The sequence below is a fragment of the Podarcis liolepis genome (genome assembly GCF_965112155.1).
Source record: "Podarcis liolepis genome assembly, chromosome: 15".
NCBI lineage: Eukaryota > Metazoa > Chordata > Lepidosauria > Squamata > Lacertidae > Podarcis > Podarcis liolepis.
In genome coordinates this window covers 32,076,276-32,095,061 of record NC_139566.1, presented here as the reverse complement: position 1 = coordinate 32,095,061, position 18,786 = coordinate 32,076,276, and the positions used below count along the sequence as shown (strand labels likewise).

The 18,786-nt window shown below is 45.4% G+C and overlaps 1 protein-coding gene across 1 annotated transcript in view; it reads left to right on the top strand.

The window, feature by feature from the left end:
* Positions 1-18,786, top strand: part of PPIL2 (peptidylprolyl isomerase like 2) — a 77,401-nt gene that overhangs the window by 6,104 nt on the left and 52,511 nt on the right. Inside the window, exons 3-5 of the mRNA XM_083479057.1 lie at positions 167-212; positions 1,677-1,739; positions 2,549-2,600. Coding sequence (XP_083335183.1) covers positions 167-212; positions 1,677-1,739; positions 2,549-2,600 — 161 coding nt within the window. The remainder of the gene's footprint in view (positions 1-166; positions 213-1,676; positions 1,740-2,548; positions 2,601-18,786) is intronic.

Sequence of the window (18,786 nt, the reverse complement as noted above, 5' to 3'; positions counted from 1 at the left end):
TAACATGGTGTATCGATCAGAAATCCACGGTTCATTAATGCATTGTAAAAGGAATGTTAGAAACTGAGACAGAAGCTCTAGCATTATAATCAGGAAAACAATCTGTTTATCCCAGGTTGAACATGATGTGTGTGTGAAATGTTTTTATTTTGTTTTAATTGAACAGAAATTCCACAGTCCAACTTCAGACGTCTACCTTTTGATCACTGCAGGTGAGCAATATTTAATAGAAATATTAAAATCTAATTTAATTCCTTTATCATTCTTAGAGCCAGTGTGGTGTAGTGGTTACGAGTGGTAGACTCGTAATCTGGTGAACCGGATTCGCGTCTCCGCTCCTCCACATGCAGCTGCTGGGTGACCTTGGGCCAGCCACACTTCTCTGAAGTCTCTCAGCCCCACTCACCTCACAGAGTGTTTGTTGTGGGGGAGGAAGGGAAAGGAGAATGTTAGCCGCTTTGAGACTCCTTCGGGTAGTGATAAAGCGGGGTATCAAATCCAAACTCCTCCTCCTCCTCCTCTTCTTCTTCTTCTTCTTCTTCTTCTTCTTCTTCTTCTTCTTCTGGGAAAATGGGAAGCTCCCTTACGCAGAGTCAGACCATTTTGATCCCTGAAGCTCAGAACTGTATACTGTACACTGGCAGCTGCTCCCCAGTTTTCCAGACAGAAATCTCTTCCAGCCTGGGATACCAGGGATTGAACCTGGAACCTTCATCATTTAGAATCACTCATTTAGAACCCATCATTTAGAATCACCCTCCTTTTTGAATCACTCTCCTTTTTTAGTTGAGGTGACCAGAACTGTAGACAGTATTAATATGTTCATTCGTAATAGCCCCCTTTGCACCTTAATCACCTGTGGCTCCCTAGTGAGATCCACCTGGTGCCATCTTTAGCATTCTTTTGGCACTGGGATAGCACATGAATTGGTAGAGCATGAGACTCTTAATCTAAGGGTCATGGGTTGAGTCCTACATTGGGCAAAAGATTCCTGCATTGCAGGGGACTGGACTAGGTGATCATCTTGGTCCCTCCCAGCTCTGCAGTTCTATGATTCTAATTGCCTTTTGAGGAAGCTTATAAGCACTCGTCAGAACATGCCCATTTCTTCATCTGAGGCTTTTCTCCAGGTTGCCCAACTTTATTTTTATTTGTTTATTTTATATTATTATTACTGCGTTTATATTCCATCTTTCCTTCATTGTGGCCCAAATCCTCCATCTTCCCTTTTCCCCCTCACAACAACCCTGTGAGGTAGGATAGGTGGAGATACAGAGGTTGGCCCAGGGTCACCAGTGAGCTTTACGGCCCGAGTGAGGATTTGAACCCCATTTTCCCAGGTCCAAGTCTGATGCTTTAACCACTATACCACGCTGGCTTTCCCAGAGTTTTAAGTGAGGATCTACTATGAACAGGGCTCTTTTTTGGGTGGTGGAGCTCCAATTGCAGAATATCCGACCCAGAACTATTTCTTTGTGGTCATTGCTTAGGTCAGGAATGGGGCATGTTGTTGAACTTCATGTTGTTGGGAATTGTCGTTCAACAGAACATGCAAAGCCCACGGGGTCCCCATCCCAGGATTTCGGTAAAACTGCATCACTAGCTTATTGTGCTCTTCTGCTGATATTTAATTCACATTTACTTAATTGCCACATTTCTTTTTTTCTCTCCTCTAGCTTATCTTTGCAGCCATTTGAATATCCTGTATGCACACTGGAAGGCACCATCTTTGACTTGCTGTAAGTTGCTACTTTTTCAGTGGTCTTCCTCTCTTCCCCCCTTCCTCCCTTTAGTATAGCTCTTCTCTCCTTGAAGGAAAATTGAGCAAATCTGCCATCTAGGATACATAGCTCTTATCGTCACAAGTTGCTAATAGGTGGGGAGAATAATGTATGTCCTGAAAGACCTACATTGGCTCCCAGTATGTTTCTGAGCACAATTCAAAGTATTGGTGCTGACCTTTAAAGCCCTAAATGGCCTCAGCCCAGGATACCTGAAGGAGCGTCTCCACCCCCATCGTTCTGCCCGGACACTGAGGTCCAGCCCCAAGGGCCTTCTGGCAGTTCCCTCACTGCAAGAAGCGAGGTTACAGGGAACCAGGCAGAGGGCCTTCTCGGTAGTGGCACCTGCCCTATGGAATGCCCTCCCATCAGATGTCAAGGAAATAAACAACTATCTGACTTTTAGAAGACATCTGAAGGCAGTCCTGTATAGGGAAGTTTTTAATGTTTGATGTTTTATCACTAATAATAATAATAATAATAATAATAATAATAATAATATTCTATTGGAAGCTTCCCAGAGTGGCTGAGGAAACCCAGCCAGATGGTTAGGGTATAAATTTTATTATTATTATTATTATTATTATTATTATTATTATTATTAATGGAAAGTGAGCTCATATCCAAGGTGCTATTTAAGTTGGGGGATTCTCGGCTCACTTTCCTAAGCCTCTAGGCTCTACCAGAACACATGTGACTTTTTGGGAAGAACCAGGCATTTCTGATTTTGTATCTGATCCGCTGCATCTTTTTTGCTCTTGTTTTAGGAATATCGTTCCCTGGATAAAGAAGTATGGGACGAATCCAAGCACAGGAGAGGTAGGTTTTCTTGGATGGGGCGGGGCAGGGGGGCTGTGTTCCTCTAGAAGCTGATGGCAGCCCAGCTCCCATGAGCCCCAGCCAAAGGAGCAAGCAGCTGGGGAAGAAGGGGATTGTAGTCCATCAGCAGGACTGCTGCCCAGCCTCCCTCCAGCTTTCACATTTACTCTTGATTTGGTGTACTCTGCTTTTTCTAAAATTAAATTTTTGTTTGCCAATTTAGCGAGGAAGGGAAATAGAATAAATAAAATTACTGTATTTTTTGCACCATAACACTCACTTTTTTCCTCCTAGAAAGTAAGGGGAAATGTCTGTGCGTGTTATGGAGCGAATGCCTGCGGGTGGCGGGGGGGATCTGCTGCAGTCGTGAGCAGAGGATCCATGGTTCCCCTTCCTTCCCTCCTCCGTGGTTACAAAGCATGGATCCACATGGATCCTCAGGATTTTTGCATTGGGCTACTCCAAACTCACTGTCAGATCACATGTCTGTGGCCACAGCATGAACCACAAAAATCATATATCCACTATTTCGTTTAGAATATTTTTTTCTTGTTTTCCTCCTCTAAAAACTACGTGCGTGTTATGGTCTGGTGCGTGTTATAGAGCAAAAAATACGGTAATGAAGAAATAAAAGAGACAAAAGCAAATTATAATATACATATAATTCTAGTATAACAGTAGACCACAATCTGTTCACTTTGGGGATACAGTGACCATCAGTACACGAGTAAATAAATAAATTCATGTAGGCCCTGCAGATGTTCAAATAGGTATCCACATGTAAATTATGCATATATGAAATTCATTTAAACGTTGCCAGGGCTGTGAGGTCCTTAGACCAGAGCTTTTCAACCTTTTTGAGTACATGGCTCCCTTAACAAACTACATTCTTTCTGCGGCACCCCTGTGGGGCTCAGGAGCCCAGTTATGCCACCCCTTGCCTGCCGAGCTGGCAGCCCCTCACCCTTTTTCGAACACCCTCCCTTGCGGAGTGTTCCCCTCAGCCTCCTGTCCTCTCCCCTCTCCTTGGGAGTCCTCTGGGCAGCCACTGCTGCTGCCCCTGGTCTCTGAGCTGCCCCCCACCCTGCCCTAAAGAGAGGTGCCTTCCAGAGGCACCATTTGGCTATGGAGGTTATAGCCAGGGCTGCTGCAATAAACAGCTGTGCAAGCCATTGGGAGGGGCAGACGAGAGGGCTTGGGAGGGAGGGAGGGAGGGAGGGAGGGAGGGGAAGGAAGGAAGGAAGGGGGACAGAGGTCAGTGTTGCCCATGGCATCCCTGACCGTCATTCAAGGCACCCCAGGGTGCCACGGCACACTGATTGAAAACCACTGCTGTAGACCATTGTGTAATACCCAATGGGTATTTATCCCTCCAGGCTTGAAGTATAAATATCTTAGCCACCATAAGGACTCTCCAAATCCACTTTTGTTGTCCACCCATTAATCCCTAGACTCAGCCCACTCTGCATTTTATCTTGATTCTGATTTGAAAGTTATTTGCGCATGTGTCATCCTGACTTGTGAGAGCATGCGCCATGCTTCTCGGTTGTGGCCTTCATGCCAGTTTGAAATTGGCCACATGGTCCTCCTATATTTAACGAAAAGCACAAACCGCAGGTTCATTCCCCGGCATCTCCAGGCAAGGCTGGGAAAGTCTCCTTTCGAAAGCCTCAGTAAGCTTCTGCCAGTCAGCTGAGGTTTTGTATATGGGAAAGACTATTTGACTGATATGCACCTTAATTCATTCATTGAGTTTCTCTAGATGGTGCGGAATTTACATAAAAGCTAAATGCAGTGCGGAATTTACATATAAGCTAAACAAGCTATAGCTTAGGGCCCCACTCTCTTGGGGGGGGGGCAAAAATGAAAAAAAAAAACAACTGGAAGTACATTTCCAAAATATAAGATAAAAACAAATAAAATTGATAAAATACATATTTTGTTATGTGCAAATGGCTTTAGATACCTATTAGGTCCATAAATTACCATATAGCATATATTCAACATAAAAAACAGCGACAATTTGTCGTTGACAAAGGACAGCTGGACATATAAAGGGCCCCATTACCTTCAGTAGCTTAGGGCCTCATCAAACCTAAATCCTGTGTGCTCTTTTTCCTCCTTTCCGTTTATTGATGAAGCCATCCTAAATGTCTTTCCCTCAATTTCTTTGTTAACTTGAGCATCATTTTAAATTTAACTTATTTCACATATTTATATTCCTGTGTGGATTGTTGCTTTCTCCCCTTGGTTGCTGCCTTCTGCTGCTTCCTGAATTAACCCTTCTGGAAAACTTTTTGCTGTCCTGGGATTAAGGCGGTTATCTCTTGCCTAAATTGAGGCTAGTAGTGCCGATAGCATCTAAACAGAACGGACTTTTATTTGCTGTGGGTTTCAATTATTCTGGGCTTCACAGTCAACCTCAAACTTTTGCGCCTGTTTTCAGGACAGCCCAGAAATACGTGACATTTATTATGAGGCTGTCTTGTTGGAATCTGCAGAGATTTCTTTTAAACACTAGGTGGCAGCTGTGATACGAGTGTGAAAGGTTTGGCCCAAAAAATCTTTTTGTACCAGGGTTATCGTCTCTTGTAGAGATGTGCACATGGCGCTCTTCTCTGTAACTTGTACCCGCCCCCCAAGGTGTGGGGGGCTTTTGGAATTATTCTGGCTGAGAAGCGATCCGTGAGCAGGAGTGTGATCCTGTGCATGCTTAGAATCGTTGGGTTGTACCCAACAAAGTTCTACTCAAGAGTAGACCTGTTGAAATTAATGAACCTAAGTTAGCCGTGCCCGTTCACTTCAGCAGGTCTACTCTGGAGTAGCAATGTGACGGCATGATAGACGTGTATGAAATTTTGCACAAGGTGGAGAAAGTGGAAAAGAGAAAAGTCGTCCGTCCGTCCGTCCGTCCCCCCGAACACTAGATCTTGTGAGCATCTGATGAAGCTGAACGTTAAGAGGATTCAGGGCAGACAAAAGAAAGAAAGTGCTTCTTCGCACAATGTGGAGTTAAACTGTGACACTCGCTCCCGTAGAAGTGATGGCCACTGACTTGTAAGGCTTTAAAAGAGGACCGGACAAATTCATGGAGGAGAAAGGCTGTCAGCTGCTATGAATCACGATGGCTGTGTTTTACCTCCACTGCCAGGGGCAGTAATGCTTCTGAATCCCAGTTTCAAGAAACCACAGGAGGGGACTCCTTGCCAGGCACCAGGTTCCTCACCACTGACTTTAAGGCTGCCTGTTGTTGTTCTTCTGCAGCTGTGGGACCCAGTATGGCCTGTGGCCAGAGCTTCCCCATAAAGAAACACAAGGTTTTTTTAATGTATTTGGTTTTGTTTTCTGTGAGACGTAATTCCCACTGAGGTGGTTATCCTGTATCTTCAGCCTGTAATTATTATTATTATTATTATTAATACCCCGCCCATCTGGCTGGGTTTCCCCAACCACTCTGGGCAGCTTCCAACAGAATATTAAAATACAATACAGTGGTACCTCGGGTTACATACGCTTCAGGTTACAGACTCCGCTAACCCAGAAATAGTGATAGATAGATAGATAGATAGATAGATAGATAGATAGATAGATAAATTTATTGTCATTGTCCGTATATACACAGTATACACAACAACGAAAATCAAACACCCACCCAAAGACCGGGTTCACATATACATTTGCACGTATCTCCAACACTCTCATCCTATTCAGACATAATCTATAAAACATAACATAATCCAGAATATAGCATGACCTATTAAAGGCATAACATAACCTAAAACCTATCTCATTCCTTCCTACTCCCTGCTTGCTAAACCTTGCAACTGGCCCTGAGATCATTATTTAGTGCAATCAGAGCTCTTGGATAGAAACTATTCAGAAGGCGTGTGGTTCGTGTTTTCATTGTCCTATATCTTCTGCCCGAAGGCAATAGTTCAAAGAAGTTGTGAGCAGGGTGGGTGGGATCTCTCAGAATATTATGTGACTTCTTCAAGATGCGAGACGTGAAGATCTCATCCAGGGTTGGTAGTCGGAGCCCAATAACATTCTGGGCAATTTTAATTGTTCTCTGTAAAGCTTTTTTATCCGTTTCAGAGCTGCTCCCATAGTGCTTCAGGTTAAGAACTTTGCTTCAGGATGAGAACAGAAATTGTGCTCCGGCAGCGCGGCAACAGCAGGAGACCCCATTAGCTAAAGTGGTGCTTCAGGTTAAGAACAGTTTCTGGTTAAGTACGGACCTCTGGAACGAATTAAGTACTTAACCTGAGGTACCACTGTAGTCTATTAAACATTAAAAGCTTCCCTAAACAGGGCTGCCTTCAGATGTCTTCTAAAAGTCTTCTAAAAGTCTGGTAGTTGTTTTTCTTTTGACATCTGGTGGGAGGGCGTTCCACAGGGGAGGTGCCGCTACCGAGAAGGCCCTCTACCTGGTTCCCTGTAACTTGGCTTCTCGCAGTGAGAGAACTGCTAGAAGGCCCTCGGCACTGGACCTCAGTGTCCGGGCAGAACGATGGGAGTGGAGACGCTCCTTCAGGTATACTGGACCAAGGCCGTTTAGGGCTTTAAAGGTCAGCGCCAACACTTTGAATTGTGCTCGGAAATGTACTGGGAGGTGCAAGTTGGCCATTGCTGAATGCTCCTCCATACAGACCCCACCCCCCCAATGGAGAAAATAGTACATTGGTGACAAGAAGTATTCAAATTGCTGAGCCTTATTCCTGATGTGCTAGCTTTGTCTGCACAGGTTTCTTTTGTTCTTTTGGTATGGAAAATGTTCTGTCAGAGTGAGCCCCTAAGTACAGTCTGAAGTGATACATCCTAGGTGCAAAGTTTAGCACCTTAGTGCACTCTGAGCTGAAGGGTGCAAGGTGGCGCTGCAACAACAATATGCCAATATGCCATGTTTAGTTTAAATTGAGAATTATTTCCTTTTTTAAAAAAAAAAGATATTTATTAAAGTTTTACAAATTATATTAAACAAAACAATACACACAAACACAAAAAAAGAGCAAGTATAATTTCAAAAGCTTATTTTCCTAAAACTTACTTCACCGACCTCCTCATACCTCCCCTTTCTGCATTCCCATTTCAAATATTTAGTTCAGCAAATCCTCACTCTTAATTTTATCTAATTGTCAACCTTTCTTTTCTTTTAACTTAATCTTTACAGCTGTACTCCATTTGATTTTTAAAGCCACCTCATTCTAGCACACATTAATTTTGCAATGTTTCTTAAGATAGTTCTTAAATTTCTTCCAATCTTCTTCCGCCGTCTCTTTTCCCTGGTCTCGGATTCTGCCAGTCATTTCTGCCAATCCCATGTAGTCAATCACCTTCATCTGCCATTCTTCCAAGGTGGGTAGGTTAAATTGAGAATTATTTCCAGCTCCATGGCAGCAGATGAATCACTTGCCGTGTTCTCACAATCACAACTCAGCTCAATAAGTCTAGGTAATAATGAGCCTCTTCTCCGAGCACATAGCCCCTTTGTGGCGCTAACAAACAATCCAGGAATCCCTCTAATTAACCACTGTTTCATGATTATGAACTGCAACGCTGTCCATGAACCAAACAGGATAAGTGTTACTTTAGCAGGGGGCTTCTTAGTAAATTTTGTATGCGCTGCAGCCAGCCGGTGATAGGTTCTGAATGCCTGTTGTCTGCCTTGTTTTTCTCCTCCAATGGAAGTTGCGGGGGTTTTAATAGCTGATGGGTATTCTGGAAGGAGCAGGTGGGAAAATCTGCGCCTTTTCTATGATGTGTTAATCCAGCATCCGCCAACCTGGCGCCCTTTTGGACTACAACTCCCATCAGCCCCAGCAAGCTCTGAAACATCTGGAGGGGGCCAGGTTGGCAAATGCAGTGTTAATAATAATAATATACTGATAACTCTTCCTGAAATGTAGCCTGGGGATGACTAAACCTTCCCCAAGCGCATTAGGGAGTTATTTTCATGCCTTCCTTCCCACTCACTCCCATACTTGTTTTTCTGTTATGCTTTTCCCATTGTCATCTCCTGCAGATGGGAGTGTGCAGTGCTGCCGCTGTCCATTTAGGGGAGAAACATTATTAATTGACCTTTGCAACATCCTCCCCGGCTTCCACAGAGTTGTTCCAAGGGATAATGTCATATCCCTTACCTGGATTGTTGGGCTTTGATACCGGCACTATGGTTACAGTTCAAGAGAAACTAACACTGTGGTGTGTCTTGTGATTTCTCTATTTTTCTTGCCCAGCTGCAGAACATGCACAGCTCAGTAGATCTGGCTGACTTGGACTTTTGGCTTGGCCCCTTTAGCTACTGTTTTTAGATAGCTTGCAGGTGAGCATTCTTTGGCTTAAGTGGCAGTTGGGAATAGATCTGTGGATTTCATTAAAGCAGCCATAGCTAACATTGTGTCCTGTGGATGTTGTGGGACTCCAACTCCCATCATCCCTGACCACTGGACGCTCTAATGCAGGCATATGCAAACTCGGCCCTCTAGATGTTTTGGGACTACAACTCCCATCATCCCTAGTGGTCAGGGATGATGGGAATTGTAATCCCAAAACATCTGGAGGGCTGAGTTTACCTATACCTGCTCTAATGGGACTGATGGGAGTTGTGATGCAGCACAGCTTGCCTTTAGGGGCCCTGTAAATCTTCTGCTTCTCCTACAATTTGCACACTGCTGTGAGCCAACTCCACTCCAACTGGATTTGGAATGGGTGTTTCCTCGTATGGCTTTAATTTGTTGTTGGTGGCGGCCACATCCATTTGTCCCGAGAGACAAAGAAGTGCACCTCCAGGGGTGAAGTCAAACCACTGTGTTAGCAGCACTGAAGTGACCTCTTTGGAGCGCAAGGCTGGGCAGTGTATCTGGAGGTCCTGGGCTGCCCAGACAATAATGCTCCCCTCTTGGTCTCACTGATGTGGACCAAAGAAAAGCAGAGCAATACATTTGGCACCAGACTGGCTGCAGGAGTTGACAGAAGGAGGTGCACGAGACACCATCCATCCATCTTAGGGACTCCACTCCAGATTAGTACAGTGGTGCCCCGCAAGACGAATGCCTCGCAAGACGGAAAACTCGCTAGACGAAAGAGTTTTCCGTTTTGGAGGTGCTTCGCAAAACGAATCTCCTATGGGCTTGCTTCGTAAGACGACAATGTCTTGCGAGTTCCTGCTGGTTTTTTTCCCCTCCCCCCCCTTTTTCTAAGCCGCTAAGCCGCTTATCAGCTGATCCGATCAGCAGATAAGCCGCTAAAAGCCGCTAATAGCGCTAAGCCGCTTATCAGCTGATCCGATCAGCAGATAAGCCGCTAAAAGCCTCTAAAAGCCGCTAATAGCGCTATGCCGCTAATCCTTCAATGGGCTTGCTTCGCAAGACGAAAAAAACCGCTAGATGAAGAGAATCACATAACGGATTCTTTTCGTCTTGCGAGGCACCACTGTATAAGGGTTTGCTCCTTAGCCTTTTCTTCTCTCGGAAGATATCCCGCAAGTCATTGAAGGATTGCTGGTCTATTAACTCTTCGTTCTCGTTACAGTGGTATCTTGGGTTAAGTACTTAATTCGTTCCCGAGGTCCGTACTTAACCTGAAACTGTTCTTAACCTGAAGAACCACTTTAGCTAATGGGACCTCCAGCTGCTGCCGCGCCGCCGGAGCCTGATTTCTGTTCTCATCCTGAAGCAAAGTTCTTAACCTGAAGCACTATTTCTGGGTTAGCGGAGTCTGTAACCTAAAGCATATGTAACCTGAAGCGTATGTAACCCAAGGTACCACTGTATTGGGGAAAGGTGGTCTTTTAAAAATCTGTTTTGTTTTCTACGCCACCCAGAGAACTGCTGTTGTGATGTGTTGTATCTTGAGGAGAATGCTATTCCACAGAACAGGGGCAGCCACACTAAAAGCCCTGCTCTAAGTTGCTGCAGAGCAGGCTTCTGAGATTTAGAAATTTCCAGCAGATCATAGGGCTCTATTAAGGGATAAGGCCATCTCTCAAGTAACCTGGTCCTGAGCTGTACAGGGTTTTGTATTTTGGTACCAACCCATTGAACTTGGCTTGGTAGCTGACATTTAGAACTTGCACCTTGAGCTACACTGGCATCTAGTGCTGATGAATACGGACAGGTGCATATTTTTGGTGACGTATTCTTTATTTTTATTGTGCCCCTCTTCTAAGGAGCATAGGCCGGAACACTTCCTCTTCCCCTTTTTATCCTCACAACAAACAACTGTGTAAGGTAGTTTTGGCTGTAAAGTAGACGTCGGCCCAAGAACATCATGGCTGACTGGGGATTTGAACTTGGGTTTCCCTGAATCTAGTCAACCACAATGGTGCACTGGCTTAAACATGAGAATAGGTGGGTGATACGTTGGTTGGGGAATGGCTATACAGTGGTACCTCAGGTTACATATGCTTCAGGTTACAGACTCCGCTAACCCAGAAATAGTACCTCAGGTTGAGAACTTTGCTTCAGAATGAGAACAGAAATCGTGCGGCGGTGGCACAGCGGCAGCAGGAGGCCCCATTAGCTAAAGTGGTGCTTCAGGTTAAGGACGGACCTCCGGAACAAATTAAGTACTTAACCCGAGGTACCACTGTAGTTCAGTAGTAAGAGAATCTACATGCAGAAGGTCCCAGGTTCCGTCCCTGGCATGTCCAGGCAGGGCAGGGAGAGAGACCCCTTGCCTCAATCCCTGGAGAGCTGCTGCCAGTCAGCGTAGACAATGCTTAAGCAGTTGGACTAATGGTATGACTCTGTATAAGGCTCAGTTGATAAGAGAATGGTGCTGATAATGCCAAGGTTGCAGGTTCGATCCCTGTTGGGCACAGCTGCATATTCCTTCATTGCAGAGGGTTGGACTAGATGATCCTTGGGGTCCCTTCCAACTCTACAGTTCTATTACTCTAACTTCCCACGTTTCTGTGCCTTGAGGGAAGGGCTGCAGCGCAGTGGTAGAGCATCTGCTTTGCACACAGAAGGTCTCAGATTCAATGCATGGCAGTGGCATCTCCAGGGCAAGAACTGCCAGCTGAAATCCTAGGAGCTGCTGCCAGTAGTCTGACTTGATATCAGGCAACTTCCTATGTTGGTTTGTTATTACGCAGTTCTGTGGGTTAAACCACAGAGCCCAGGACTTGCCGATCAGAAGGTCCGTGGTTTAAATCCCTGCGACGGCGTGAGCTCCTGTTGCTCGGTCCCTGCTCCTGCCAACCTAGCAGTTCGAAAGCACATCAAAGTGCAAGTAGATAATTAGGTACCGCTCCAGCGGGAAGGTAAATGGCGTTTCCGTGCGCTGCTCTGGTTCGCCAGAAGCGGCTTAGTCATGCTGGCCACATGACCTGGAAGCTGTACACCGGCTCCCTCAGCCAATAAAGCGAGGTGAGTGCCACAACCCCGGAGTCGGTCACAACTGGACCTAATGTTCAGGGGTCCCTTTACCTTTTACCTGAAAGGCAGGAGATGAGACTTCTGTGCCGGCTGCAGCTTCCAAGCTGCCTTCAAGAGGTACCCCCACCCTCCTTATCTGTGTGGGGTGCTCGGTAGAAGGAAGAGACCTCCTTTTCTCTCAGTGCCTGGTGCAGCCTTTTGATGTCGTTGGCTACAAATCCTTTTAATGCAGCGTGGCACCCTACGTGCGTGACAAATGGCCGTGTGAGAATTTGTCGGCTGGCTCATCCATCACACACTTGTCCGTGGCAGAAGGGCAATCAATTTCAGCCGTTCGGCTTGTTTCATCTTCGGTCTGCCCTGGTGCCCCACTAACCTACACAGTCAAAGAGCTGCTGCTTTTGTGTGATGGCGGCAGCCGGGAGGGGCGGGAGGGGCTGCCCTCCTCAGTCCTGGGAGGGGTGAGCCGTGTCAGCTGGCAGACGGGAAGAGAGAGAGAGCTCAGTGCCTAGGCTTGCTCCTAATTGCCAGAAAGGAGGCTGCCTTGCCAAAAGTCTCTTGGCTGGTGTGTGTTTTTTTTGGGGGGGGGGATAAAAGGCAGCACCCGTACCCCAAGCATCAGCAGTATGACGTGCCGTGATGTTGATTTCTGTTTTATCTAAATAAATGGTGCGGTAAACCCATTCAGAATTAATTTTTTAAAAGAAAAAACGCATGTCAAACTGGGTCTTTGCACATTAATTTAAATTCTGCGTCATGATAACCCAGATTCTGCAACATGAAGCGGTGCTGCCAGCTTCATGCATGATTGGCTTGCCTTCCATTTCCTGGAAAAAGACGGAAATGATCACTGGACAGCATTGTTTCACTAATATTCTTACGCACTTCCTGGACCGTCAGGCTTTGTAAACCTTTGCATTTATTTGGCTGGCTTCCACGGGCCACAATGCCCCTCTAGTTTTACCGGCAGCTGTATTATCCATGCTGCTAACAACAAATTACGTTGCATTTTTTTTTTTTTTTACAGATGGCTCCAAGTCACAGGATCGTGTGGGAGTAGCATGAGTCCATATGGACCGCGCTTTGCAAGGAAGTTCTTGTCTGAATCATCGCTGTTTACTGCAAGAACCTCTTTGCAATCTTTTCATTACTTTTATGAGCTTGGAACAATCTGTTGATTATATCCTGGCTCCCAGAGCTTTAGAATCGTTTGGGTTCAACATGACCTAGTTGCTTTCTGTTCCTTTTCCCCTGTTGGAGACGGAAAGCAGGAACACTGAGCCAGCTCCTCCTCCTTCATCCTCCACTCTGACTATATTCAAGTTAATCCCTTCAAGATCTCCAGGCAGGACTTCATTCTGGTTTGAATATCATTTGTACTTTACAGTATTCCATGCTTTTTGATCAAAAAATTCCAATAACAAACAAGCAAACACCTTCCCAGCAACCCTTATTCCTTATGGCAAAGCCTAGGAAGTCCTTCACCTTCAGGACAACTCTTGATCCTAGAGTTCACTGGTGTTAATGCCAGAGATCACCATGAATCTTCTTCGCTTGTCTCTAGGCTAACTTCTTTCACCAGAGCCAGTGTGCTGTAGTGGTTAAGAGCGGTGGACTCGTAATCTGGTGAACCGGGTTTGCTTCCCCTCTCCTCCACACACAGCTGCTGGGTGACCTTGGGCTAGTCACACTTCTCTGAAGTCTCTCAGCCCCACTCACCTCACAGAGTGTTTGTTGTGGGGGAGGAAGGGAACGAAGATTGTTAGCCGCTTTGAGACTCCTTCGGGTAGTGATAAAGCGGGATATCAAATCCAAACTCCTCCTCCTCCTCCTCCTCCTCCTCCTCCTCCTCCTTCTCTTCTTCTTCTTCTTCTTCTTCTTCTTCTTCTTCTTCTTCTTCTTCTTCTTCTTCACCTAGAGCCCCTTTGACCCAAGGAAGAGTCTCAATATTTTATTCTCCCTCACAGACTACCAAGGTTGCAGTAGTGAGACTCTGACCTCTGTCACAGTAGGAACCAGTCTCAGATTACTGGTCCATCCACCTTACTGTTGTCTACACTGGCTGGCAGCAGCCCTCCTGGATTTCAAATGGGGTTTTTCTCCCAGCCCTACGTAGAGATGCCAGGGATTGAATCTGGGACCTTCTGCATGGAAAGCAGATGCTCTCCTACTGAGCTAGGACCTTTCTCATTGAATGCCAGCATCACAAACTAATGGGACCTAATTTACTGGCTGACACAATAGGGTACAGTATTTGGGGGGGGCAGAGAAATCCCTCCAAGAGACAACCTCTCTAGGCCATGCTGAAAGAAGGATTCTATGAGCTAGCTCATCGCCAGCTGATAGAATACAGCTCTTCAAATGCCAAAGCTTGAATCTGAGTGCTCTGCTAATTTCAAAGGAACTATTCCTATGTTCAATGCAATTATCACCTAGCTGTGATAATGCACTGCCTTTAAAATCCCTGGCCAGCTACCTGCTACCTCTGTTAGGGAGTGATACTAGTAGACCTTCACCCTGAGAACCCATCCCTAAATAATTATCTAATAATAAATAAATAAAAATATTATTTACATCTGGCTGGGTTGCCCCAGCTACTCTGGGCGGCTTCCAACACATATAAAGAAATAATAAAACATTAAACATTAGAAAGTTCCCTATATAGGGTTGCCTTCAGGTGTCTCCTAAAACTTGCATAGCTATTTATCTCCTTGACATCTGATGGGAGGGCGTTCCACAGGGAGGGTGCCAGTTCTGAGAAGGCCCTTTGCCTGGTTCCCTTAGCTTCACTTCTCGCAGTGAGGGAACCACCAGAAGACCCTTGGAGCTGGCCCTCAATATCTGTGGGACTTTGTGCTTTGGTGTGGTAGATCACATTTAAAGCACTTTTATACCACTTTTAACTGTCAAGGTTTCACCCCAAAGAATACAGGGATCTGTGGTTTATTATGGGTGATGGGAATGATCAATCTGTGTGGGGGTCTTCTAACAGCTCTCAGCACCCTTAACAAACTGCAGGTCTTGGGATTGTTTTTGGGGAAAGCCTTTAGGGCAGTGGTAGATTTTAGGTAGGCAGATTTTTGATGCCAAGCCTTTGACACGTGTTTTGCAGTGTTCTAGCAAAGACGTCCAGTATGCCTGTCTGTGTTTCATCAAAGTAAAGTGGGTGTCCTTGCAGCACCCTGTTTTCAACCCATACCTGGGAAGCTGCCTTGCACAGAATCAGACCATTGGTTCATCTAGCTTACTATTTATGTCAGGGATGAGAAACATATGACCCTTCACTTGTTGGTCTCCAGCTGCTATGAGCTATCAAGCCAGCATGGCCAGTAGTCAAGATTGATGGGAGCTGCCATCCAGCAACATCTGGAGGAAGACTGGCTCCCAACACCTGGATTACATGAAGAGCCCATCCATCAGTTACTGAATCTCGTTTGCAAAACCAAGAGAGAAATCACAGTCTGTGGGTTTTCTCCCACTTAGTTCTACTGAAAGTAGACACTTAGAGATGACTTAGTTATATCCATTAGTTTCCATGGAGTAAGATAGGCATTGGATCCATCGCTTATGTTTTTCTAAGCCCCCCAAAATTATATCGGTGGTTATTTTAGTGGTCAAATTAATAAGACTAATTGCAGTAATAACTAGCGCACTCTATAACCTTCCAGCGGAAATCCTTTTTGGAGTTGTCACTTTCAATCAGCTTGGCTGGCTCTCATACGAATGCCTTTGCTGCGAGGGTTGCCCTGCTCTGCTTTTCGTGCAAAGTCCTTTTAATTTGGGCCGCAGCAAGCTGGAAATGCAAGTTTCACTCTGGGGGGTTCTTTCATTTATCTTCGGCTAGCGATTAAGACTCTGCTTTGGTTTTATTGGCAATCTGAAACCCCCAAAAAAGAAACAAAAACGGAAGGAAAAGTGGAGTGATGCTGGAGGAGTTATGATAATCTCCCCTGAAAGAAATGAAGAAGTAAAATAAAAAAACTATTTTCTAAGATTGTTGTGTGAAGTGGTGATGGGCAACCAAATGTGGCCCTCCAGGACTTTTCCTGGCCCTTGGGACTCTCACAAGCTGCACCCCTCACCAGCCTTTCTCCATGTCCTCCTTGAGTACTTTTGCCTGTCTTGGAATGTGTCCTTGACCTAAGATAATGCTTCTTGCTTGCCTGGATGGAAAAGTGTATGCATGTGTGTGTAGCATCCTCTGGATGAATGAATTTTGGAACGCAGCCTACCGTGCAAAGGTGAGAGTCACTTCTTTTGCCTCTGGCCTCACCCATCAATGGAATGTGGCCCCCCTGATGATCCCTCAAGCGAGAGAATGTGGCGCTCTGGCCGAAACGCATTCCCCATTTGTTACATAAGATGTTAATGGAATTAAAAGAGAAAGAAGGTTAAAATAGTGTTCTTGTACTGTCAGATATTGGAACTGGGTGTGTTCCATCTTGTATGGACCGCTTCCATTCAGTTTTTACTGATATGCTAGCCTTAATCATTTAGAGTGCAAAGGGGAAGGTTGGAGATGCATGCTTCCTAATGGTTTGGTGCTTTTGTCTTGGTCTGGTGTGTTTATATCCATTGAAGAAGTTGTGCAGTCTAAAAATAAAAGACCATGAAATCGAGATCATTTCAACTGGGCACCTAAAGGACATCTGATTTGATGCCAAATGAACTATTAAAGGAAGGAGGTTCCGTAGCAGAGGTGCCACCACTGAAAAGGCTCTTTGTAGTAGCCCTATACCTGTCCTTCAGAAATTGGGAAGTACCTAGAAGGGTCCTCTAGTATTGCACTTAATAACAGAGTTGATATAGGACCAAGCTAGATGTGAATGTCCTACATTCCATTTAGCATAGGAACATATGGAACTGTCTTCTACCAAGTCAGGCTATTGGTCCAACAACTGTTGCCCACATTGCCTGAGACCAGGTCTCCAAGGTTTCAGGCAGGGAGTCTTTCCCAGGCCTATCTGGAAATGTCAGTGGTTGAACCTGGAACCTTCTGCTGACCAAGCAGCTCTTCTTCCACTGAGCCATGACCCTTCCCAAACACAGGAGCGCTGCTTTTTACCAGCTTTCAAAATTAGCTGGGTGCCGAGCACATTTTGCAACTGGCATCCAGCCTTTTGTGAATGGGTGGAGCCACACTTGGCGCCTGGCATCTCCACCTGCCTGGCTGCAGTCAACTGGTCTGCCAGGCACAGTGGCAGCAAAAGATGCACCCGTCGTTGTTTTTTACTGCCGCACTGCTGGGTGAATCAGGTGTTTGGCGGGGTAGAGCAGTAGCAAAAGACACATCTTTTGCTGCCGCACTACTCTGCAGACACCCTGATTCTCCCGGCAGCATTAAAAAAATTTTTTGCTGCTGGGCTGCCTGGTCTGGTAGTGGGGCAGCAAAAAGAAGAAGAAGGTGCCTAGACATTTTGTTTTGGCACCCACAACCTATGTCCCAGGAGCCACATGGCTCTTAGTATTCCTATCCCAGTTTCTAACACTGCTTTTTACTGAGTCAGCCTGTTGGTTCATCTAGCTCAACACTGTCTCCACTGACTGGCAATGAATCTCCCGGGTTTTAGAGAACTTTCTCAGCTCTCTGGAGGTAGCTAGGGATTGAACCCGAGACCTTCTGCGTGCAAAGCAAATGCCATGACACTGACCAACAGCATGCATTTTTAAAGTAATAATACATACCGTATTTTTTGCTCTATAGGATGCACCCGACCATAGGACGCACCTTGTTTTAAAGGGGGAGAACAAGGGGGGGAAAATATTCTCCCCCTCTCTGCCCAGCTCCCCTTTAGTGAAGCGGCAGGAGAAACGGAGCCCCTTCCATTTCTTCTCCCGCTTCACTGAAGGGGCGCTGCACAGTTCTCCCTCTCTGCTGAAGCCAGGAGTGTCTTGCTCTCCTAGCTTCAGCAAAAGGAACCCGAAGCCTCCGGAGCACAGCGGGAGCGCTCCCTCTGCGCTTCGGAGGCTTCGCGTTGCTATCGCTGAAGCCAAGGAGCCTGCATTCGCTCCATAGAACGCACACACATTTCCCCTTAATTTTTGGAGGGGAAAAAGTGCGTCCTATAGAGCGAAAAATACGGTACATACATACATCATTTTCTTTCCCTCCCCCTCCCCTTTTAGGAAGATTACCCGCTCTGAGACCCCACAGCTAATTCTCCCCTGGCCTCCTCGCTGCTCCAAGTAGGACTAATTCAGCCAGCTAGCCCTGGTGACTATCTAATGCTTATTGGATGGATTTCCCCCAAATTGATTTTTGAACTTTGAATTTTATTGTTATTCATGCTTTTATACTGTATTTTATGCCGTATACTGTATTTTATACTGTATTTTATGTTGTATTACAATTAAGTGTTTTAAATTAGTTGCTAGCTGTCCTGAGCCCGGTTTTCTGAACCGGGAAGGGCGGGGTATAAATAAAAAATTATTTATTTATATTTATTTATGCCACCTTTCCATAGCTAAAACCACGCTCAAGGTGGCTTACAGCAGGAAACAAATTACATAGTTAACAAATATAACTGTAATAGTCAAAAACAATAAATAAAACACTCAAAAAAGTACACAGCCAAATCAAACAATTTCCACATGAATCATAGCAAGATTTAAAAACAAGGATACAAACAATTATTGGTAACAGCAACAGTCCCCCTTGCATCAACCTTCCCTAAACGTACCCTAACCCAAGACCAGCACACATTCCTCACCATGACCATGCAAGATTTTTTCTTTTAAAAAGCGTTTTCTTTGAAGAAAGTGCAGTCCCTTTTTATTTTTATTCTTTATTCTTTATTAAATTTCTA